This window comes from Loxodonta africana, chromosome 5, assembly GCF_030014295.1.
Source record: "Loxodonta africana isolate mLoxAfr1 chromosome 5, mLoxAfr1.hap2, whole genome shotgun sequence".
In the NCBI taxonomy this organism is placed as follows: domain Eukaryota; kingdom Metazoa; phylum Chordata; class Mammalia; order Proboscidea; family Elephantidae; genus Loxodonta; species Loxodonta africana.
Genome location: NC_087346.1, coordinates 86,064,211 through 86,088,747, shown reverse-complemented (window position 1 = coordinate 86,088,747; position 24,537 = coordinate 86,064,211). Strand labels below are relative to the sequence as shown.

Sequence of the window (24,537 nt, the reverse complement as noted above, 5' to 3'; positions counted from 1 at the left end):
GCATAGCTTTCACTCCTTCCTTCAATACCAGCGGTTGATCATAGATTACTTACTGAAATGGTTGATTGACAACAAATTAGTTTTGGTACTGTGGCTCTGTATATTCCTTCCATCTTTTGATGCTTACTGTGCCATTCAAATTTTTACTCATAGAATCCTACAGTAATGCAACTGGAGATTTAGATTTTCTCTTCAGTTCTTGCAGCTTCAGAAATACCAATCATTTTCTTCCCTTTTGTTTTTCTAACTCCAGATCTTTGTGCATTTCTTCATGATAGTTTACCTTGCCTCCTTAAACCCTTTTGAAATATCCTATTTAGCTTTTTTACTTCATTTCTTCCATTTGCCTTAGCTATTCAGCACTTGAGAGCACGTTCCAGAGTCTCTTCTGACATACATTTTGATCTTTTCCTTCTTTCTTGTCTTTTTAATGATCTTTCATTTCATTCATGTATGGTATCTTTTATGTCTTACCATAACTCTTCTGGGCTTTGGTCATTAGTGTTCAATGTGTCAAATCTATTTTTGAGATGGTCTCTAAATTTTGATGGAATGTATTCAAGGGTGTCCCGTGGCCCTTGTGGACTTGCTTTTATTTTCTTCAGTGTCAAGTTGTACTTGAACATGAACAATTGATTGTCTGTTCTTCAGTCAGCCCCTGGCTTTATCTTGACTGTTGATATTGAGCTTCTACATTGCCTCTTCACACAGAAACAGTTGATTTGATTCTTGTGTAATCCAGCAGGCAAGGCCCAAGTGCATAGTTATCAATTGTGTTGTTTGAAAAAAAGTATTTGATAAATAAGTTGTTGGTACTGCAGAATTCTATCACATGATCTCTGGCATCATTGTTATCACCGTGGCCATATTTTCCAGCTACAAATGCTACTTTGTTTCTAACTTTTGCATTCCAATCCTGGATAATTATGAATTCATCTTTATTGCATGTTTGATCAATTTCAGACTGCACATGGGGTCTCAATGAGTCAGAATCTACTCGGTTGCAACTGGTTGTTGAAAAATTAGCCCCAATATATCTATGTCTGCACCAAACTCTTGTCAGTGGTTTTCTAGTCTCTAGTCAATCATGTGTCCCTGATTCCTGCTTCTTATAGCCTTCGGTCCCACAGATGGTTGAAGGATTTCTCCTGAAATAATGGCCCAGCAATGGACTCAACTCTAGCACATTCATTGCTTCTGTCCAGAAGGAAAATTGTAAAGTCTGTTTTGAGAGAAGCTAGCTTTCACAGCAAATAAAGCCAATTTTAATGGAATGGACTATAGGTCTATTTTTCATTGTGGTAGGCCAAAATGAAAAAAAAAAATTAAGATTAAATCACAGAATGTCTTTTAAGGGTGCACTTGGAATTTGAAGTTAATGTGTTGGCTCAAGCAACTGATCAAGAAGTTATCATCCTGCTGAGCTGGATAATTAAAATTGGGACTCAGTTGTGGCTTATAACTAATAAAGTTGAAATTCAGAACCTCTTTGATACATTGCAAGGGAAGGAATCCTTAAACTGAGGGAGTTGAGAATGTTAGAGGGAATCTACTATGTGCAATCTGCTCATATAACATTTCACCATTCCACTACACTTATAAAATGCATTGGTGAAAAGCACATTAGCCTCCTTGAATATCTCACCTCCTTGGATTTCTTCTGGAGATTAGAGATAAATAAAGATGGGAGGTATTTAACGGAGTTGAGATCTCCAATTTCAGCAGGAATACTTGGAACCCAGAATAGCGGGGGCTGAATGGATATTCTTAAACATCATGGACATGGTTTAGAAAATATCAAAACCAGCTAAAGGGCGGCAGCTGTAATCATAGTGTTTTAATCTGCAAGTAACTGTGGCAGTGACTAATTAATCACATTATACCTTGGGATGAATTATATCGACAGTCTACTGCAGTACTGATTCATTTATATATATATATATATATTTCATATTGAAATAAGGAACACTTGCAGCACAGTAATTAAAGCGCCCAAATGCCAACCAAAAGGTCAACAGTTTGAGTGCACCAGCCACTCTGTAGGAGAAAGAAGAGGTAGTCCGCTTCCATAAAGGTCACATGCTTGGAAACTCTAAGAGACAGTTCTATTCTGACCTATAAGGTTGTGCTGAGTCAGAACCAACTCTATGGCAGTGGATTTGGTTTTGATTTTGACTGTGACCTATTGAATATATATAATATCTATCCTAAATATATTTCACGTCTGTCTTTTTGTTGTGCTGTGAGGGCTTGAGTGTTGCTTTGCTGGAAGACATGCCACCAGTATTCAAATACTAGCAGGGTCAGAGATGGTGGACAGGTTTTAGCTGATCTTCCAGATTAAGACAGACTAGGAAGAAGGACCTGGCAATTTACTTCTGAAAAGAAATAGCCAATGAAAATTTTATGAATAGCAGTAGAACATTTTCTGATATATTGCTGGAAGTTGTCTCCCAGGTTGTAAGGCACTCAAAAGACAACTGGGGAAGAGCTGTCTCCTCAAAGTAGAGTCGATCTTAATGACGTGGAACGAGTCAAGCTTTTGGGACCTTTAATTGCCGATGTGGCACAACTCAAAATGAGAAGAAATAGCTGCAAACATCCATTAACAATCCGAATGTGGAAAGCACTATGTATGAAACTAGGAAAACTGGAAATCGTCAAAAATGAAATGAAACACATAAACATCAATATCCTAGGCATTAGTGAGCTGAAATAAACTGGTATCTGCCATTTTGAATTGGACAGTCATGTAGTCTACTGGGAATGACAAATCAAAGACAAATGGCATTGCATTCATGGTGAAAAAGAACATTTCAAGATCTATCCTGAAGTACAACCCTGTAAGTGCAACCTTACAAGGAAAACCAGTTAATAGGACTGTTATTAAAATTTACCCACCAACCACTAAGGCCAAAGACGAAGAAATTGAAGGTTTTTACCAACTTCTGTTGTCTGAAATTGACCAAACACGCAAACAGAATGCATTGATGATTACTGGTGATTGGAATGTGGAAGTTGGAAACAAAGAAGGATCAGTAGTTAGAATATGGCGTTGTTGATAGGAATGATGCTGGAGATAAAATGACAGAATTTTGCAAAACCAATGACTTCATTGCAAATACCCTTTTCAACAACATAAATGGTGACAATACAAGTGGACCTCTCCAAATGGAATACACAGGAATCAAATTGACTACATTTGTGGAAAGAGATGATGGAAAAGCTCAATATCAGTCAGAAAAGGCCTGGGGCGACAGTGGAATATATTAAGAGCTCATATGCAAGTTCAAGTTGAAGCTGAAGAAAATTAGAACAAGTCCACAAGAGCCAAAGTGCTACCTTGAGTATATTCCACCTGAATTTAGAGACCATCTCAAGAATAGATTTGATGCATTGAACACTAATGACCAAAGACAAGACAAGTTGTGGAATGACATCAAGGACATCATACATGAAGGAAAAAAGAAGTCATTAAAAAAACAGAAAAGAAAGAAAAGATCAAAATGAGGAGATTCTGAAACTTTCACTTGAATGTCAAGTAGCTAACCCAAATGGAAAAATGGTGAAGTCAAAGAACTGAACAAAAGATTTCGAAGGGTGGCTCAAGAAGACAAAGTAAAGTATTATAATGACATGTGAAAAGACCTGGAGTTAGAAAACCAAAACAGAAGAACACAGTCAACATTTCTCAAGCTGAAAGAACTGAAGAAAAAATTCAAGCCTTGAGTTGCAATACTGAAGGACTCTACAGGTAAAATAACAACAGAGGAAGCATTAAAAGAAGATGGAAGGAATACAGAGTTACTTTACCAGAAAGAACTGGTTGACATTCAATCATTTCAGGTGGTAGCATGTGATCAAGAACCAATGGTACTGAAGAAAGAAGTCCGAATTGCACTGAAGACATTGGCAAAAAACGAGGCTCCAGGAATTGATGGAATATCAATTGAGATGTTTCAACAAACTAGTGCAGCATTGGAAGTACTCACTTATCTATGCCACGAAATCTGGAAGACAGCTACCTGGCCAGCCAACAGGAAGAGATCCATATTTATACCTATTCCAAAGAATGGTGATCTGACAGAATGCAGAAATTATCAACAATATCATTAATATCACCAGGGAGTAAAATTTTGCTGAAAATTATTCAAAAAAGATTTCAGCACTACATCAACAGAGGACTGCTAGAAATTCAAGCTGGACTCAGAAAAGGACATGAAAGAGGGTATCATTGCTGATTTCAAATGGATCTTGGCTGAAAGCAGAGAATACCAGAAAGGTGTTTACCTGTATTTTATTGATTATGCAAGGGCATTTGACTGTGTGGGTCATACAAATTATGGATAACATTGCAAAGAATGAGAATTCCAGAACATTTAATTGTTCTCATGAAGAACCTGTACATAGATCTGTACATAGAGCAAGGGGATACTGCATGGTTTAACGTCAGAAAATGTGCGTACCAGGGTTATATCCTTTCTCCACAATTAGATCTTTATGCTTAGCAAATAATTCCAAATGCTGGACTATATGAAGAAGACTGGGGCACCAGGAATGAGGAAGGCTCATTAACAACCTATGGTATGCAGATGACACAACCTTTTTTGCTGAAAATGAAGGGAACTTGAAGCACTTACTGATGAAGATCAAAGGCCGTGGCCTTCCACATGGATTATACCTCAATATAAAGAAAAAGAAAAATCCACACAACTGGACAATAAGCAACATCATGATAAATGGAGAAAATATTGACGTTGTCAAGGATTCCGTTTTACTTGGATCCACAATAAACGTCCATGGAAGCAGCAGTCTAGAAATCAAACAATGTATTGCTTTGGGCAAATCTACTGCAAAAGACCTCTTTAAAGTGCTAAAAAGCAAAGACGTTACTTTAAGGATAAATGTGTGCCTGACCCAAGCCCTGATGTTTTCAATTGCCTCATATGCATGCAAAAATTGGACAATGAATAAGGAAGATGAAAGAAGAATTGGGGCCTTTGAATTATGGTGTTGGCAAAGAATATTGAATGTACCATGGACTACCAGAAGAACAAACAAAATGTGTCTTCAAAGGAGTATAGCCATAAGTCTCTTTAGAAGCAAGGATGGTGAGATTTTATCTCACATACTTTGGACATGGTATCAGGAGGGATCAGTTGCTTGGAGAAGGACATCTTGCTTGGTAAAGTAGAAGGTTATCAAAAAAGAGGAAGGCTCAATGATTTGGACTGACACAATGACTGCAACAATGGGCTCAGGAATAACAATGATCATGAGGATGGCACAGGACTGGTCCGTGTTCCATTCTATTGTATATACAGGGTCACTATAAGTTGAAACTGACTTGATGGCACCTAACAACAACAAACACATGCATATTTAGATATAAATATGTAACACAAATATAATATATATGTATGTATATTAGATATAGGTTCCCTAGGCATACCCTGTGATATTCATTTGATAACTGAGCAAATTCAAGTGTAATTTCTATCTCTGTGGCAGATAGCAATGATACATAAATCTTTGACAAACTCCAATAGAAGTATTTAAGGATTTTGGAGCAAAATAATGCCCTATTTTCCTAGTAACTGTTCTGCATTTGAGAAACTTCTTACTGAGCTCAGATAAAAGCTGAATGCCTGACCATTGACATTCAAGTGACTGCATTACCTGAGGTGACCATTATGATGTGAAACAACAAAAATATAACTGAAGATAAACAGCAGTATTGTATCATTAAGTAGACATCAGACATCTCAGACTAGGTCTAGGCAGATTCAGACAAACAAGTAATTAGTGTTATCAGTGGCTTAGACTCTCATGGAACCTACAATTCTTTGTCAATCAATCTCCATAAATCCCCATCTATAGGCTCATGGTCCATTGAAATCAGAGTGAAAATACTCAAGACCATTTTATACAGGTGTCTGTGCATGATATTCTTGCAGCAGCATGAAGTGGCCTTTGATAGACATTCTGGAAGAAAATCTTCCTAATGGGCAGAACATGAAGCAGTATATCTGAATATAGACTTTGTTGGGGGAAAAAATCCATGTCCCAGATTAACAGGCTCTGGCTAATCACTAAAGTTTTGACTGTTTAGTAAAGGACTTGGAAGGTTTCAAAGTGGATGATTAGTAACAAAAACCTCTGGGTGATGCCTGCCACCATCACAGAACGTTTTGATCAAGGACTATAGAAGAACCCTAATCAAAAGAGGGACAATGCAGAACAGAATTCAAATACTCATGGACTCCAGACTTTCCGGAACCTTGAAGGCTAGATGAACCTCTAAAACTATTGCCCTGAAATATTCTTTAAACCTTAAGCCAAAAATATTCACTGAAGTCTTCTTAAAACCAAACAATAGTTTAGCTTAACTAGTAAAATGCCTTGAGCATTACACTCTTTAAAGTACTATCATTGTTGTTATTGTTGTTATTAGATGCCGTGGAGTTGGCTCCAACTCACAGCAACCCTGTGTAAAACAGCAACTTGAAAGATTATATGGGAACCTTAGGGTATGGTGAGTTTATGTTAATGGAGGAGGAACAACTCAGAAAAAGTGGGTGAGCATGGATGAACAACTCAAAGAATACAATCAATGTCATTGAATTGTACATGCAGAAACTGTTGAATTGGTGTATGTTTTGCTGCGCATAGGCTCAACAACAAAATAAATAAATAAAGATCTGGGATAAAATTACATGTAACCTTCTCTTATGGAAATGCCCACTGAAGGCATGCATGGTAGAGAAAAGTCTCAATAATTAGTTGAACTGAATGAGCTCTCTATGGATATCAACCTCTTTTTCTAAATCTTGTAGATCTTAGTCAAAGAGTTTATGTACAAAGAAGGCATAGTAGTTGGGACAAAGACTGTACATAAGTTCACAGCATGGGCTTATCCTCCCTAAGGCTGAAATGGCTACCCCAGCTGTTACATGCTCAATCTGTTAATAGTGGATACCCCCAGTGTGGCATCATGTTTAGGGTTCTAGCTAGCAACAAGTTAGCACAATGATTATATTGGTCTCTTTCCGATATAGAGGGTACATCAGTTTTTATTCACAGGAGTAGATATGAACTCCAAAATATAGATTTTTCTTTCACTCTCTGTAATAGCTCTTTTAGCACCACAGTCCATGGGCATGAAGAAGTCTAAATCACCATCATGGTTTGATATTTACACTGACTATAACCTTTAGGGAAACCCTGGTGGCATAGTGGTTAAGTGCTACGGCTGCTAACCAAAGGGTCAGCATTTCGACTCCACCAGGCTCTCCTCGGAGACTGTATGGGGCAGTTCTACTCTGTCATGCAGGGACGCTATGAGTTGGAATTGACTTGATGGCACTGGGTTTGGTTTGGTTTTTTGGATGACCATTTTACAACAAAGGCAATGAAACAAGTTTCTCAGGCCCATAGAATTTGTTGATTTTTATCATGTTTCCCTTCACATAATGAAAGCTCAGGATTTTAGCTGGGAGATAATATCCTGTGTATTTGGGGAACTGTCTTAAAGGATAAAGTACATGCTTGTTATGAATTGAATTTTGTCCCTCGAAAAGATATGTTAAAGTCCTAACTGTGGAAGTTGTAAATGTGACCTTGTTTGGAAATAGGGTCGTTGAAGAAGTTAACATGAGGGCTTATTGAAGTAAAGTAGTTTCTAATCCAATGTGAGAGTTGCCTTTATAATCCAATATGAGAGTTGCCTTTATATGAGAGTTGAAGAGACACAGAGAGAAAGCAGGAAGCCAGGCATGTGAAGAAGGATGAGAGATGGAAGTATGCTGCAGCTGCAAGCAAGGACCGCTGGGAGCTGCTAGAATCTTGGAGAGACAGAAAAGAATCTCTCCTTAGAGCCTTCGGAGATAATAAGGCCCAGCTGACACCTTGAATTTAGACTTCTAGCCTCAAAAATTGTGAGACAATTAATTTCTGTCATATAAGTCACCCAGTTTGTAGTGCTTTGCTACCGCTGTCCTAGGAAACTAATGCTGTTGCCGTTGTTGTTAGAGTTGTCATTGAGTCGGACCGTAGCAACCTTATATATAACAAAAAGAAATACTGCCCATTCTGCACCATCTTCATGATCATTTCTGTGTTTGACCACTGTGTCTATCTCACGAAGAGCCTACTTCACCTTTGTCAATCCTCCATTTTACCAACTATGATGTGCTTTTTTAGCAAATGGTCTTTTATGATGACGTCTTTAATGTCAGTGATTTGAAACTTGCCACCCTCACTTCTACGGAACATTCTGGTTGTATTTCTTATAAGACTGATTTATTCCTTCTTCTGGCAGTCCAGGTTATATTCAATATTCTACACCACCACAGTTCAGTGTGCCAATTCTTCTGTCTTCCTTTTTTTATTGTCCTACTTTCACATGCATATGAGGCGATTGAAGGACCATGGCTTGGGCCAGACACACCTTAGTCATCAAAGTGGCATCTTTGCTCTATAAAACTTTTAAAGAGATCTTCCTTGTAGTAGATTTGCTCAATACGACCTTTCATTTCATGGACTTTGATTGTTGATCCCAGTAGAAAAAAATCATGACAACTTCAATTTCTTCATCATTTATCATGTATTGTTTATTAGTCTGGTTGTGAGGATTTTTGTTTTCTTCACGTTCAGGTATTATTCTTACTGAAAGATGTAGACTTTGACTGTAATAATCAAGTACCTCAAGTCATCTTCATCTTCGACAAACAAGGTTGTATCATCTACAAATTGCATGTTCTTAATAAATCTTCCTCCAATCTTGATGCCACATTCTTCTTCATATAGTTCAGATTCTCAGATTATTTGTTCACTATATAGATGCTGAAAGCTATGTCACCAGTATTCAGATATCAGCAGGGTCACCCGTGGAGGACAGGTTTCAGCTGAGCTTCCAGACTAAGACAGACTAGGAAGAAGGACCTGGCAGTATAAATCTGAAAACCATTAGCCAATGAAAACCTTATGAATAGCAGTGGAACATTTTCTGATACAGTGCTGGAAGATCAGCCCCCCAGGTTGGAAGGCACTCAAAAGATGACTGGGGAAGAGCTGCCTCCTCAAAGTAGAGTCGACCTTAATGACGTGGATGGGGTAAATCTTTCGGGACCTTCATTTGCTGATGTGGCACGACACAAAATGAGAAGAAAGAGCTGCAAACATCCATTACAAATTAGAACCTGGAATGTATGAAGTATGAATCTAGGAAAATTGTAAATCATCAAAAGTGAAATGGAATGCATAAACATCGATATCCTTGGCATTAGTGAGCTGAAATGGACTGGTATTGACCATTTTGAATCAGACAATCGTATGGTCTACTATGCTGGAAATGACAAGTCGAAGAGGAATAGTGTTGCATTCATGGTCAAAAAGAACACTTCAAGATCTATCCTGAAGTACAACGCTGTGAGTGATAGGACGATATCCATACGCCTACAAGGAAGACCAGTTAATATGACTATGATTCAAATTTACGCACCAACCACTAGCGCCAAAGATGAAGAAATAGAAGATTTTTATCAGATGCTACAGTCTGACATCAATCAAACATGCAATCAAGATGCATTAATAATTACTGGTGACTGGAATGCAAAAGTTGGAAAAAAGAAGGAGGATCAGTAGTTGGAAAATATAACCTTGGTGATAGAAACAATGCCAGAGATCGAATGAATTTTGCAAGACCACTGACTTCTTCATTGCAAATACCTTCTTTCACCAACATAAGTGGAGACTATACACATGCACCTCACCAGATGGAACACACAGAAATCAAATTGACTACATCTGTGGAAAGAGATGATGGAAAAGCTCAATATCATCAGTGAGAACTAGGCCAGGGGCCGACCGTGGACAAATAGACCACCAATTGCTCATATGCAAGTTCAAGCTGAAACTAAAGAAAATCAGAGCAAGTCCACGGGAGCCAAAATATGACCTTGAGTATATCCCACCTGAATTTAGAGAACATATCAAGAATAGATTTGATGCATTGAACACTAGTGATCGCAGACCAGACGAGTTGTGGAATGACATCAAGGACATCATCCATGAAGAAAGCAAGAGGTCATTGAAAAGACAGGAAAGAAAGAAAAGACCAAGATAGATGTCAGAGGAGACTCTGAAACTTGCCCTTGAGGGTCGAGCAGCTAAAGCAAAAGGAAGAATTGATGAAGTAAAAGAACTGAACAGAAGATTTCAAAGGGCAGCTCCAGAAGACAAAGTAAAGTATTATAAAGACATGTGCAAAGAGCTGGAGATGGAAAACCAAAAGGGAAGAACACGCTCGGCGTTTCTCAAGCTGAAAGAACTGAAGAAAAAATTCAAGCCTCGAGTTGCAATAGTGAAGGATTCCATGGGGAAAATATTAAATGATGCAGGAAGCATCAAAAGAAGATGGAAGGAATACACAGACTCATTATACCAAAAAGAATTAGTCGATATTCAACCATTTCAAGAGGTGGCATATGATCAGGAACCGATGGTACTGAAAGAACAAGTCCAAGCTGCTCTGAAGGCACTGGCGAAAAACAAGGCTCCAGGAATTGATGGAATATCAATTGAGATGTTTCAACAAACAGATGCAGCACTGGAGGTGCTCACTCATCTATGCCAAGACATATGGAAGACAGCTTCCTGTCCAACTGACTGGAAGAGATCCATATTTATGCCTATTCCCAAGAAAGCTGATCCAACTGAATGTGGAAATTTTAGAACAATATCATTAATATCCCATGCAATCAAAATTTTGCTGAAGATCATTCAAAAATGGCTGTAACAGTATATCAACAGGTAACTGCCAGAAATTCAGGCTGGTTTCAGAAGAGGATGTGGAACCAGGGATATCATTGCTGATGTCAGATGGATCCTGGCTGAAAGTAGAGAATACCACTGGATGTTTACCTGTGTTTTATTGACTATGCAAGGGCATTCAACTGTGTGGATCATAGCAAGCTATGGATAACACTGCGAAGAATGGGATTTCCAGAACACTTGATTGTGCTCATGAGGAACCTTTACATAGATGAAGAGCAGTTGTTCAGAAAGAAGAAGGGGATACTGATTGGTTTAAAGTCAGGAAAGGTGTGCGCCAGGGTTGTATTCTTTCACCATACCTATTGAATCTGTATGCTGAACAAATAATCCGAGAAGCTGGACTCTGTGAAGAACGAGGGGACATCAGGATTGGAGGAAGACTCATTAACAACCTGCATTATGCAGATGACACAACCTTGCTTGCTGAAAGTGAAGAGGACTTGAAGCACTTACTAATGAAGATCAAAGACCACAGCCTTCAGTATGGATTACACCTCAACATAAAGAAAACAAAAATCCTCACAACTGGACCAATGAGCAACATCATGATAAACGGAGAAAAGATTGAAGTTGTCAAGGATTTCATTTTTCTTGGATCCACAATCAACAGCTATGGAAGCAGCAGTCAAGAAATCAAAAGATGCATTGTATTGGGTAAATCTGCTGTAAAGGACCTCTTCAAAGTGTTAAAGAGCAAAGATGTCACCCTGAAGACTTAGGTGAACCCGACCCAAGCCATGGTATTTTCAGTCACATCATATGCGTGTGAAAACTGGACAATGAATAAGGAAGACCGAAGAAGAATTGACGCCTTTGAATTGTGCTGTTGGCGAAGAATATTGAGTATACCATGGACTGCTAAACGAACGAACAAATCTGTCTTGGAAGAAGTGGGACCAGAATGCTCCTTAGAGGCAAGGATGGAGAGATTGAGTCTTACATACTTTGGACATGTTGTCAGGAGGGATCAGTCCCTGGAGAAGGACATCATGCTTGGCAGAGTACAGGGTCAGCGGAAAAAAGGAAGACCCTCAACGAGGTGGATTAATACAGTGGCTGCAACAATGAGCTCAAGCATAACAACGATTGTAAGGATGGCGCAGGACTGGGCAGTGTTTTGTTCTGTTGTGCATAGGGTCGCTATGAGTCTGAACCGACTCAACGGCACCTAACAACAACAACAACAACAACATATAGATTCAATAAGTAAGGAGAAAGGCTATGACTCTGCCACATACCTTTTCCAATTCTTGTTTTCTTGCTTTGTTCAGATAACTGCCTCCTAATCCATGTGACATGTGCTGCATGGGCACAGTTTGGTGTTATAGAATTTTGATTCTTCAGAATGATATAATTTGTTTTGATCCACATAGTCAAATGACTTTGCATGGTCAATAAAACACACATAAACATTTTTCTGGTATTCTCTGCTTTCAGCCAAGGTCCATCTGACACCGGCTATAATATCCCTCATTCCACTTCCTGTTCTGAATTGGCTTGAACTTTGGCAGCTACCTGTTGATGTACTACTGTAATCACTTTTGAATTATCCACAGCAAAATTTGGCTAGCATGTGATATTAATGATATTGTGCAAAGAGTTCTGCATTCCATTTGATTATCTTTCTTTGTAAATGGCACAGATATGAATATCTTCCTGTCAGTGGGCCAGGTAACTGTCTTCCTAATTTCTTTATACAGATGAATAAGCACTTCCAGTGTTGCATACATTTGTTGAAGCATCTCAATGGATATTCCGTCAACTGATTCTTGTTTTTCAGCAACACCTTCAGTGCAGCTTGAACTTCTTCCTTCAGTACAACAGTTCTTGATGATGTGCTACCTCCTGAAATGGTTGAACATCAATCAGTTTTTTGGTCCATTGACTCTGTGTATTCCACCCATCTTATTTTGGTGTTTTCAACATAATTCAATGTTTTGCCCACAGAATTCTTCAGTAACGCATTTCTTCTTTAGTTCTTTCAGTTGAGAAATGTTGATGGTGTTCTTCCCTTTTGGTTTTATAACTCCAGGTCTTTGCCCATTTCATTATAATACTTTACCTCATCTTCTTGAGCTACCCTTTGAAATCTTCCATTTAGCTCTTTTACTTCATTATTTCTTCTGTTCCCTTTAGCTACTGTGTTTAAGAGCATATTTCAGAGTATCTCCTGACATGCATTTTCTTTCTTTTTTCCCTGTCTTTTTAATGATCGTCATGTATGATGGCCTTGATGTCTTCCCACAACTCTTGTCTTTGGTTATTAGTGTTTAGTTTATCAAATCCAGTCTTGAGATGGTCTCTAAATTCAAGTGGGATATTTTCAAGGTCCTAATGGACTCTTGTTGACTCGCTTTGATTTTCTTCTGTTTCAATTTGAATTTGCACATAAGCAATTTTTAGAAAACTAATATAATCATCTAAATTATGGCCTTTTGCATAATGTCTTTTGTTTTTTAGTTTGAACATATTGGCCTAGAAATCAGGGGTTGAAAGTGGGAATTGGTCCTCTAACCAGTAAGCTTCACCACTTATCCTAGAGGAATTTTTTTTTTTTTTAGCACTGCAACCTGAAATCAGGCAGATTGAAGGTTTGAATTTTCAAAAGAACAATGATTCCACACAGGAATACAGCAGTGGTTTACTTAGGTTTGAAAACATGGGGGCTCCTTGAATATTTTGAGCTCCTCAGCTGCAGAATTAAGACAGAGAACAGGTTACTGTGCTGTCAGAGTAATTGATACAAAATCCCAAAAATGAATTTGGTTACCGAAACATAAGGGTATAGACAAAAATATGTCTAGCATTCAGCAGATTATGAGGACACATCTTAATATTCTGATGTCAGTATATTAGGCTGTGGAAGAATAATAAAACAGGACATATTATGACATTGATTCTGAGCAGGGAAAATTTTCGATCTTTCTACCAGTTAAAGAACTCTGAGCAGTGGAGGTGCTACCAGAGTTGTGTACAAATTCTGTGGCTGATGAGACTTGGTCTTTGCCTTATTTGACATGAGATTTAGCTCATCAGAACAAATACAAGAATGACTGCTAAAAGAAACCTCTTCTTAGTCTTTTTCTATCTTGTTTATACTTCAAGGATGTAGACTAACACAGATGGTATTAACCCGGGATTTTTTGTTGGCTGGTTTCTAATAAGATTCAGCCAAAGAGAATGATCTACAAAGAGAGACCAAGAGGAAAGAGACTCAGTAATATTTGGAAATATTTTATCTGCTACCTCTCTGCTTTGTTTTCACATTTCTAGCAATAGTTATAACACTGTATAATCCAACCTTTTGCCATGTGACCTAATTTCTATGTTTTCACTTATTACTGGACTCTAATAATATATCTTCCATTTGTTCTCTCTGCACTAGGGTTGATAGAGAATTTCTTCTCTGGGCAATTCATCATCCCTTGCTTATTTCCTTAGGTATGCCAACATTTGTCCAACTTGTTACATCCTGCAGTCTCTTCAGTTGAATTATTTGGGTAAATACTGTTTCTGCCAGTACCCTTCTCTGACCATATGAACTTATCCAGTCCTATGGATAATATACTGAGTTACATATTCTTAACACCCAATTTTTGATTTCTAGACCAGAGCATGCCCTTGAATTCTGGACTTGATATTTCCAACTGGACTTCTAAAGGACGTTTAAAACTTAATACATAGAAACCAAAAAACAACAAACAATCAACCTAAACCTGTTGCCGTTGAGTCAAGGGAGCCCTTAAATATCTTCTATGGTCAAATGTTAACTTGGTGGCTAGGACAGAATGTACCACGAAGCCAATTAGAGTCTAATTCTAGCTCTTCTCAAAGTGCAGTGATTATTGAAGAAAAAATGAAAGGTATATGAGCAGAGGTTGTAGAATGACAGCAAATCACACAAGCAATGAGTGGCTACTCACAGTGATCAAAGAGGACACCTGAAGGTATGCAGGCTCAGCCTAGGAATGGTGGCCCACCTCTTACTGCATCTTAGCCAATTGCTGCATTCTCATTGCAGAGAACAGACTGGGCTAAGAGCAAATACAAACAGCTCTTCCAAAAATATAATTACATTGTGAAAGTCAAAGCACACATAAAGATGAACCACTTTTAAAAAAAGAACATTTAGAAAACAAATTTTCAGCATTCACAAAATTATTTGAAATAATTTATTTTTATTTTTGGTTATTTAGACATTCAAGAAAAAGTAATTACATTTTCCCACCATATGAAAAAAAAATTATAATTATTATTAAATTGGTAGATTTTTTTAATATAAAATATTGTGAAGAATTTCAAGATTCTTGAGAGGCCCATGAATGTCATTAATCTTGCAGTAATATATCAAATATTAAAACTTTAGGAAGGCATCTCATTAAGATAATAAGGGGGTGAACAAATTGTTAACATAAAGCTGATTAAGGTATGAATAAATCTATTCCTTAGGTAGAGTTTTATAATGATAAACATTTAACATAGTTATTCTTAGATAAGCAGATTTTCTAATATCTTATATATTTAGGATAGGTGATATTTAATTTATGAACAGATTTTGTAGAACATAGAGACTGAAAAACAATATAATGATCTGATTTTTAGAATATTTATTTTTCCCAAAGTAAATTATACTTTCAATCATACTTATAGCTTTGATTATAAATAAAGATTATAAATTTTAGTTATTGCTATATATAATGAATTGACATTTAACTTTAAGAATATCTACTATACTCTTAGTTAAAAATTCTATAAAATAATTTTTGTGTTTTTATGGTTATTTTCCCTAAAATGGTCATTCATCTGGAAAATATTATGGACATCCTCTGTCCCTGAGAAAAAATGACTTGATTGATTCACTTATTTGTTTGAAGTCAGCCCAGAACACTGTCCCTTGTACATGAAAGGTTCAGAAGAATATATATGTTTATACATATATATAGATATATATTTTTTTTCCTAAGGGTAAAAATGTAGGCCATGGTTATCTAGATAAGCTCCATGGGACTATTTTAACCTTTCCAAATGTGATGCTTTATCACAGTTAATTCCAATAGCATTGGGCCAACAGAAGACCTAATTTTGTTGAAAAAAGGAAATCTTTGCTTTTCTTATAACAAACAAATTTCCTATGGTACTTTTCTAATTTGTATGATCTGTGGGGATTTGTGAACTTTACTTTTCTGAGCTCCTTACATCCATCAAATTTAGCTCGCATTTTGTGCACTCCCCAGCATATTGTTATTCATCTCATCGCTTAAGGTTAAAAAAAAGAAAATATTAGTGTTATGAATAGCACATACTTAGAATTATTAGTGTCCCCAAGTAAGGAATGTGATAAGAGGGCAAGACCCTGGAAAAAGACAAAAGAAGAATGGGACACTGTCAGTTAATGATCTTATGGAATTTTAAACCATATAGCTAGACTAAAGTAGTGAGGTGAGTACTTTACAGGATGTAGGTGATGTTTTCCTTTTAATTAATTAATTAATTTTTTTTTAAATTAAGCTTCTTGTGGCTTAAATAAACAGAAATTGCCCAGCACAAACATTTTCTACCCTGGAAAAACCTATTCCCTCTTTTTCTTTTTTCCCGCTTTTCTAAATTTTTGGAAAGAAAATAAACAACATTTTGTGACCAAGAATATAACAGTTGCCACACAGGCCAGTAGGAACCCAATGACGTCCAAGGAGTGGTACTGGTACCAGGTGAGGTCATGGGCAGCTGGACGAAGGTGCTTGGCTCCTTTGTGGCGCATGACAAACTCAATCCAGAAGACAGCTCGATCCAGGGGCTTAAGAGGCTGGTCATGATGAATTTTTGATAATCTCATCACATTCTCTTTATAACTGGAGGCAAAGACATAGAAAGGAGAGATGATGTTTTTTAATAGTCATTAAAAATAAGAATATGACACATGTTGTATAAGTTATAAAAGCCAAAGTCCACAAAATATTGCAGAAAAGATTAATTCTCGCTGTGAGATGAATATTGACAGGGGAGAACAGGGAACAAATATATTCTCAACAGAGTGTGTGGTCAGATGTTGACATAGGAAAAAAATTTAATACACCAATTATGAATGCACAGCCTATTTTTCCAAGAAAGAATTGCCACAGTGTATGAAGTCCAGTTTCGAGGACTATTCAAAAACTAAGATGGTGAATGATCCAAGAATGTGAGAAAGATCTTTTAGAAGTACATGTGCATGGCCTCTAAAATCTGGCTAACTGATGATGTCTGACACAGAAAATTGACAGTTAACATTGCTGTTGTTAGTTTTCACGCAGTAAGCTATGACTCATGGTGACCCCGTGTATAACACTTTAGTGATCTTAGTATTTTCTGGCTCGAATTTTTTTGAATCTTGTGTTTTCATTAATGGAAGTTTGCTGAGTCATGGGGTGTGTTTAAGTTTTTGGTTGGTAAAATGGATTTTGAGAAATATCTGGACTACATGGTTACCACTGAACTTTGTGCATTCTCAAGCCTGCTGATTGATGGGTGGCCACCTTTCCCAGTGAACCTTGGTTGCTGAAAATATTGTGGGGTGCTTTACATTAGGTTACATGGGAAACCTCTGGTTTTGCAAGTGTGATACAAAAAAACTAAAACCAAGCCCAGCAGGCCTCCCTATCACCCAGGAAACCATAAATTTGCTTACAAGGCTTATCAAGGGGTACAAAGGCCAAAAGAGACAAAATTTTTAACCAATCAGACCTCTTGGTTGCACTACCTTACTTGAAAGCCTCATAACCCAGGTATTTTGCTTCAACTAACATTTTTTCGGCTTTTGCCGATACTCAAGACCTCACTGAAGGACAGCAAATACTTTCACCAGGAGAAGTATACTTCCAAAGAACTCCAGAGATACAAAAATAGTTGAGATACCTTATGTCCATGAGTTAAAACTTTAAAGTGGTATTTTGCAGCTGATTTGTTCAATGCAATGCATCGTTTGATTTCTTGACTGTTGCTTACATGGACCTTAATTGTTGATCCAAGAAAAACAAAATTATTGACAATTCCAACTTCTTTACCATTTATTATAATGCTGTTTATTAGTCTAATTGTAAGAACTTTCATTTTCTTTATGTTCAGGTGTAATTCATATTGAAGGCTGACATTCATCAGCAAGAGCTTCAAGTCGTCTGCGCTTTCAGCAAGCAAGATTGTGACACCTGCATGTTGCAGGTTGCTAGTAAGTCTTCCTCTAAACCTGACGCCATGTTCTTCTTCAAACAGTCAAGCGTCTAGGATTATTTGTTTAGCATACATTGAATAAATAAGGTGAAAGTATACAACCCTGCCACACAAGTTTTCCAATTCTGAACCATGAAGTATCCCCTTGCTTTGTTTGAATGACTACCTCTTGATCCATGTACAGGTTCTGCATGAGCACAATTAAGTGTTCTGGAATTACCATGCTTTGTAATGTTATTCATAATTTGTTAAGTTCTACACAGTCAAATGTCTTTGTGTAGTTGGTAAAACACACCTTTCTGGTGTTCTCTGCTTTCAGCCAAGATCCATCTGACATCAGCAATGATATCTCTTGTTCTACATTGTCTTCTGAATCTGGCTTGAACTTCTCGTAGTTCTCTGTTAATGTACTGCTGCAGTAATTTTTAAATTATCTTCAGCAAAATGTTGCTAGCTGTGATACTATTGATATTGTTTGGTAATTTCAGCATTCCATTTGACTGCTTTTCTTTGGAATAAGCACAAATGTAGATCTCTTCTAGCTGGCTGGGCAGGTAACTGTCTTCCAAATTTCTTGACATAGATGAAAATCACTTCCAGGATGGCATCTGTTCGTCAAAACATCTCAATTGGCATTATATCAATATCTGGAGTCTTGTTTTTTTGCCAATGCCTTTAGTGCAGACTGAATTTCTTTCTTTACTACCAGAAGTTTTTGATCACATGCTTCCTCCTGAAATGTTTGAACATTGACTAAATCTTTTTGGTATAGTGACTCTTTGTATTTCTTCCATCATTTTTTGATACATTTTGCATCATTCAATTTTTTGCCCATAAAAACCAAACCCATTGCCATAGAGCTGATTCTAACTCATAACAACCCTACAGGACAGAGTAGAAGAACTTCCCCATAGGGTTTCCAAGAAGGAGTTGGTGGAATCAAAATGCCGACATTTTGGTTAGCTTCTGAATGCTCAACCACTGCACTACCAGGGCTCCTTTTTGCACATAGAGTCCTTAAATATTGCAAGTTGAGGCTTTCATTTTTCTCTTCAGTTCTTTCAGCTTCAGAAATGGCAGTCATATTCTTCTCTTTTGGTTTTCTAACTCCAGTTCTTTGGACATTTCATTGTAATACTTTACTTTGTCTTGTAGGGCTGCCCTTTGAAAGCTTCTGTTTAGCTGTTTTGCTTCACCATTTCTTCCTTTAGCTTTAGCTGTTCTAGGTTCAAAAGCATGTTTCAGAGTTTCTTCTGACATCCATTTTGGCCTTTTCTTTCTTTCCTGTCTTTTTAATGGTCCCTTGTTTTTTTCATGTATGATGTCTTTGATGTCATTTAAAGATAGATATTTAAAATTTATATACATATACACTTAATAAATGTACATGTGTAAATAAATAAAAATCAAGTATGTTTTCTTAGAGATGAGGTAGGGTAAGGAAGGACTATATTCATTTAAACTGATTATTTTACATTTTAATGTACACTTATTACTTATGACTGATATCTTACAATATTCTGAGTAATGAAATTACTATTGTTTATGCATTCACCTGTAATATTTTGTGTTCCTTAATTACTTTATGGAATAAGAGAACGGAATATAAATACATGCCTACTATATACTATGCTATGGTGTTCCCACACAGTTTGGATTTAGGATTAATGTTAAAATATTAAAATAAGCTTTATATATTTACTTGGAAAATTCTAAGATTGCTTATGTTTCTGTAGTTTATGCATAAATATTTTTCAAATTAAAAAAAATTAAGGTGGCTGAGAAAAAAAAATACTTGTATATATCATGCAACCTCCCTGCTCTGAGATTTAATAAAGTGGACAAAATTATCAGCAAGTAACAACCCAGAGAATGGAAATAGTCTAATATATGAGAGATTAAGGTCAACATTTATAAAAAGCAAATGATTGAAGTAAGGCTAGATGTGTCTCCTAACCTCCTACCCCATTCCTGAATTGATGATTTCTGTAGTTTCCTGAAAGTTATTATTTATACATTCATATTAATCAAAGTCAATTGACTAGAATGTGGAGGGGAGGGGAAAATGAGCAACCAGGCTGACCCTTTAAGATAAATCCAAGCCAAATATAGAGTGTCCTCCCTATTACAAATGAATACGCTTTTTCTTTTGTCTAGAAAACCCTGGGACAACGGCATTTAACAGATCTTTTTATATAGCCTAACCAAAATAACCATACTCACTGCTCTTGAGTCTGTTCTGACTCCTGATGATCCCATGTGCTACAGAGTAGAACTGTTTCATAGAGTTTTCCTGGCTGTAATCTTTACAAAAGTATTTCTCCAGGCCTTTCTCTTGCAGTGCTGCTTGGTGGGTTCAAACCACCAACATTTAGGTGAGCAGCCAATCTCAAACCACTTGCACCGCTTAGGGACCTTTATACAGCTTAGTTCCTCTAAAAAGAGTTGCACATCTGAGCTCACCTTCTTCCCAACTGCATGAATTTTAAGCTTAAATTTAAGTTTCAGAAAAGTAAATGAACCCTTCAAATTTTGACTCTGAATAATTTAATTGAGTCTGAGATAATGTGAAAATGATTTTAAGTACAATGCAGCTACACAACACCAGAACAGATACTTCAAAAACAAGATAAAAAACATGGCTTTATAATCATGTACACATTAATAACGAAAAATAAAAATACAGATGAAGAATTTAGGCAGGCTTAATATATATATATTTTTAATATATAGTTCATTGAAGAGAAGATTTCAGATATAGTAAGGTTGTGAGTTTAATGAAAAAAGAGATTAAAAATGTGATTATAAAACAATAGAGCATGAAAATGATAATTGGTAAGCTATTGAAATGAATTTCATCAAAAATAACATGGAGGATTTAATAAAGACATTAGAAACAGCAAGCAAGGTCCAGGATGAAAAAGTCAGTTATTAATTTGAGGACATACTTGAGGCAATCACAGTGATTTAAACACAGTAAACACTAGAATAATTACAGAGAAAATAATAGAGAAAAAGAATAAACAAAAAAAATCAAGAAAAGGAAAACTAAAACCTGATGTTCCTGAAGTAGACATAAAAAAAAAGGAATTTGAATAACAAAAAGTTTTTTTCTGAAATCAAAAACTGAATTTTTTTTTTTTTTTTAATCCTGGGTTTACAGCATTTTTTTTTTTTTTTTTTGGGTACTATAACCCAGGAGCCCTGGTGGTGTAATGGATAAGCGTTATGGCTGTTAACCAAAAGGCCGGCAGTTCAAATCCACCATGTGCTCCTTGGAAACTCTATGGGGCAGTTCTATTCTGTCCTATAGGGTTGCTATGGGTCAAAATTGACTCAATGGCAATGGGTTTTGGGCTTATAACCCAGGTAGAAATTATACAACAATTTCTAAAAACATATCATTATTATGTTTCTGAATTAAAAAATAAAGATTTCTTTTCATTATTAAAAAGGAAACTCCTAAAGAGAGAACATGGTCAGAAAGTCCTCCAAAATCCTACATCAGCATTACAAGCCAGAAGACTATAAGTAATATTTACACAGTTCTGAAGGAAAAAAATAAACAAATAAGTGTACTATACTCAGAGATGGTCATTCTACTACAAAGGCACTGAGCTAACTTTGCTAACCCTTTCAGGACCCAATTATTTTTGGCTTTGAATTTGTTGATACCATGTTTTTCATTAATGGAAGCATGCTTATTCACTGAGTGTGTCTTAATTTTTGATTGATAATATGGATTTTGACAAATATCATACGAAAATATGTGATTTCTGGGTGCCTGTCTGGCCCACTGGTCTTGGGTAGCAGACTTTATTGTGCAGCACCATCCATTTGGTACATAGGTCACCTCTGGTTTTGTCTAATACCCCAGCTATTTTGCCTCAACAAATTTTTTTTTTTTTTTTCACTTTTCATCATTACACAAGTCTCCACTGGAGGGCAGAAAATATTTTCAGTGGGGAAAATACCCTCCCAAGAAATCTAAGAGCCATGAAAAAGTGGGTGGGCAATGGTATATTCCATTGGTACTTAAACCTGATCTTAGGGAACTCAATATCATGAGTCTTTTTGAGAAAAAATTCTATATGATATAAAACCCTTTGCCATCGAGTCAATTCCCACACAGAGTGATCCTATAGGACAGGGTAGAACTGTTCCATAGGGTTTCCAAACAGCGGTTGGTGTATTCGAACTGCTGACCTTTTGGCTAGCAGCTTGGCCTCTTAACCACTGTGTCATCCAGGGGAATAAAGAATCTCTGATTCAAAGACTGATTGTGCACATTGAATCCCTTCAAGTATCACAAACACACACACACACAAAAGATTAAACAAATGTGAAGAAAATAAATGCCAATAAATATTGATAAATTAAAATTATAAGTAATAAAAATAGGGACCTAGATTACTGCCATAGCAGGGGTCCAACTGATAGTGGCTAAAATTAAAGCACATAGTCAAAATTAATGGCTCAAAACTTTATATATATGTAGCATATTATTTCTCAACCTTAGTGAGGGCTTTGAGTTTAATTTCATTTCCTTTTTCAACTAAGTACAATCATATTTAAAATTTTACTTAAAAAGTACACATAGAGCACAAATCAATATTTATAAAATTATTAATTACTCTACATCTCTCCTTTTTGTATGCATATATGTATACTGAAGAATGCTACCCACTCAGTGTAAATATTGGATGAATAATATCAGATAAATTATCACTGCCATTTCTGTCACTACTAAATTGTTTAAATATTTAAATTAGCAGCTATATAATGTTTACAAAAATGAACATGTTATCCAGTAAAAATTCTGAGAATTTATTACTTAACATTAACGTTACTTTACTTAAACTTAATATTACTTAATTTAAATAAGTTTTTTTACAGACTATATAAAGTTTTCACCATTTTTTTTTTTTTCAATTTTGCTAAGGCACTTTGGGATATTGAATAAGAAATTGGTTATTATATTTGTCATGTTCTGGTGGTTATTTTAAAACAAACTGATTATAAAGGCCTGGAACATGGAACATATTTTAGTATGATGGACAACACAATTGATAGTGACTATATATAAAATAAAAAAAAAAAAAAATTTTTTTTTTTTTTTATGTATATAAAAAGCAGCAATACTTACGAAGGATCATTAATGACTGTTCTCAAAGCATTGAGGAAATCTGCACTTGTCATTGTATTCATGTTCATATCCACAGCTGCTCCTTTAGCTTTCATGTGGATGATGTTATCAGGCTGATCAGCAAACATAGGAAGTCCCACCATAGGGACCCCATGATAAATAGCTTCATAGATTCCATTAGTTCCACCATGGGTGATGAACGCTTTTGTTTTGGGGTGACCTAGTTTGGGGTTGGGTAAGAAGTGGGTGAGCACTACATTATATTACACAATTTCAGAGAGAGTAGGGAAAAAACAGGATAACTTGCTAAAGAAACCAGAGTTTTCTATGAAAGCTGAATATATGGCCATTGCTAGCTCTGGAAACTTCAGTGCTTGGAAAAGGAGGAATTAACTGCTTCCGCATTGTATGGGAAATCTTTACTGAGGAGATGGTATCTGAATTGAGCTAAAACTGGTAGAGTGATGAGACACTACACTGAAGATCTTGTGTGAACCATTGAAAGCATAAATCCATAAAATTAATGGTCATTTGTTTCATTATATCTCTATTAAAACTGAAAGTGAATTGTAAAAGTCTTACAATATTGAATATTTGTTATATTTGCTACTAAATATTTGTTACGTTTTTTACCCAACTGCACAGTTTTTTTGTTTGTTTTTGTTTTTTCTTTGCTTGTTTGTTTTTTTCTTCCATAGTCTTACCAAGAAGATCGTTCTGGGGTATCCAGTCATAGAGTTGAGTATTGGCTCCTAATGTGGCTGGTTTTATTCCTTTGTATCTCCACAAAACCTACGAAAAAAAAAATTTATTTCGTAAGTAAAATACAGAATGATTGCATTTTAAGGTTGTAGACCTATTCAGAAATCACATAGTCCACCCTCTTCAACTCAGAGTTGAGAAAGCAGCATTGTAGCGGTACTTTGAAAACACTGAAAAAAGGAGTAAAATTATTTACACCCAGATTTTAAAAAATGGCATATTCTAGTAGTCTGTTAAGTATACCATTATTTTGACCATTATCTAAAACACTTCTGGGATTGAGATTCTAAGTGAAGAATTAGAAAAGAAAAAGGTACTGGATTAATATATCAGAATATGGGAGTTAAACATCATCTAAAAACATGACTTCTATGTAAATGGGCACCCCTGGGCCATCCTTTCTTTTGTTTTTCAAATTTAGTTTTTTCCACAAATATAATTAGTTTTGTAGTATGTGTGACTTATTTGGATAACTTTACTTCTTCCCCCTTCCTTTTTTTTTTTTTCTTACGTTCTTTTTTCCTTTCCTTTCTTCATTTCTTCCTTCTTTTTTTATTTTTATTTTTGAGGGAGGATAAAATAGGGGATTT

General features: G+C 36.2%; 1 protein-coding gene across 7 annotated transcripts in view; it reads right to left on the bottom strand.

The window, feature by feature from the left end:
- Window positions 1–16,228: 16,228 nt before the first annotated feature.
- LOC100669866 (UDP-glucuronosyltransferase 2A2) overlaps window positions 16,229–24,537 on the bottom strand; it is a 103,675-nt gene continuing 95,366 nt past the window's right edge. For all 7 annotated transcript variants that reach the window (XM_064285737.1, XM_064285739.1, XM_064285735.1 and 4 more), the window contains 3 exons: window positions 23,890–23,977; window positions 23,186–23,405; window positions 16,229–16,685 (listed from right to left, as the gene is read on the bottom strand). In XM_064285737.1, coding sequence (XP_064141807.1) covers window positions 16,406–16,685; window positions 23,186–23,405; window positions 23,890–23,977 — 588 coding nt within the window. In that variant the 3' untranslated portion in view covers window positions 16,229–16,405. The remainder of the gene's footprint in view (window positions 16,686–23,185; window positions 23,406–23,889; window positions 23,978–24,537) is intronic.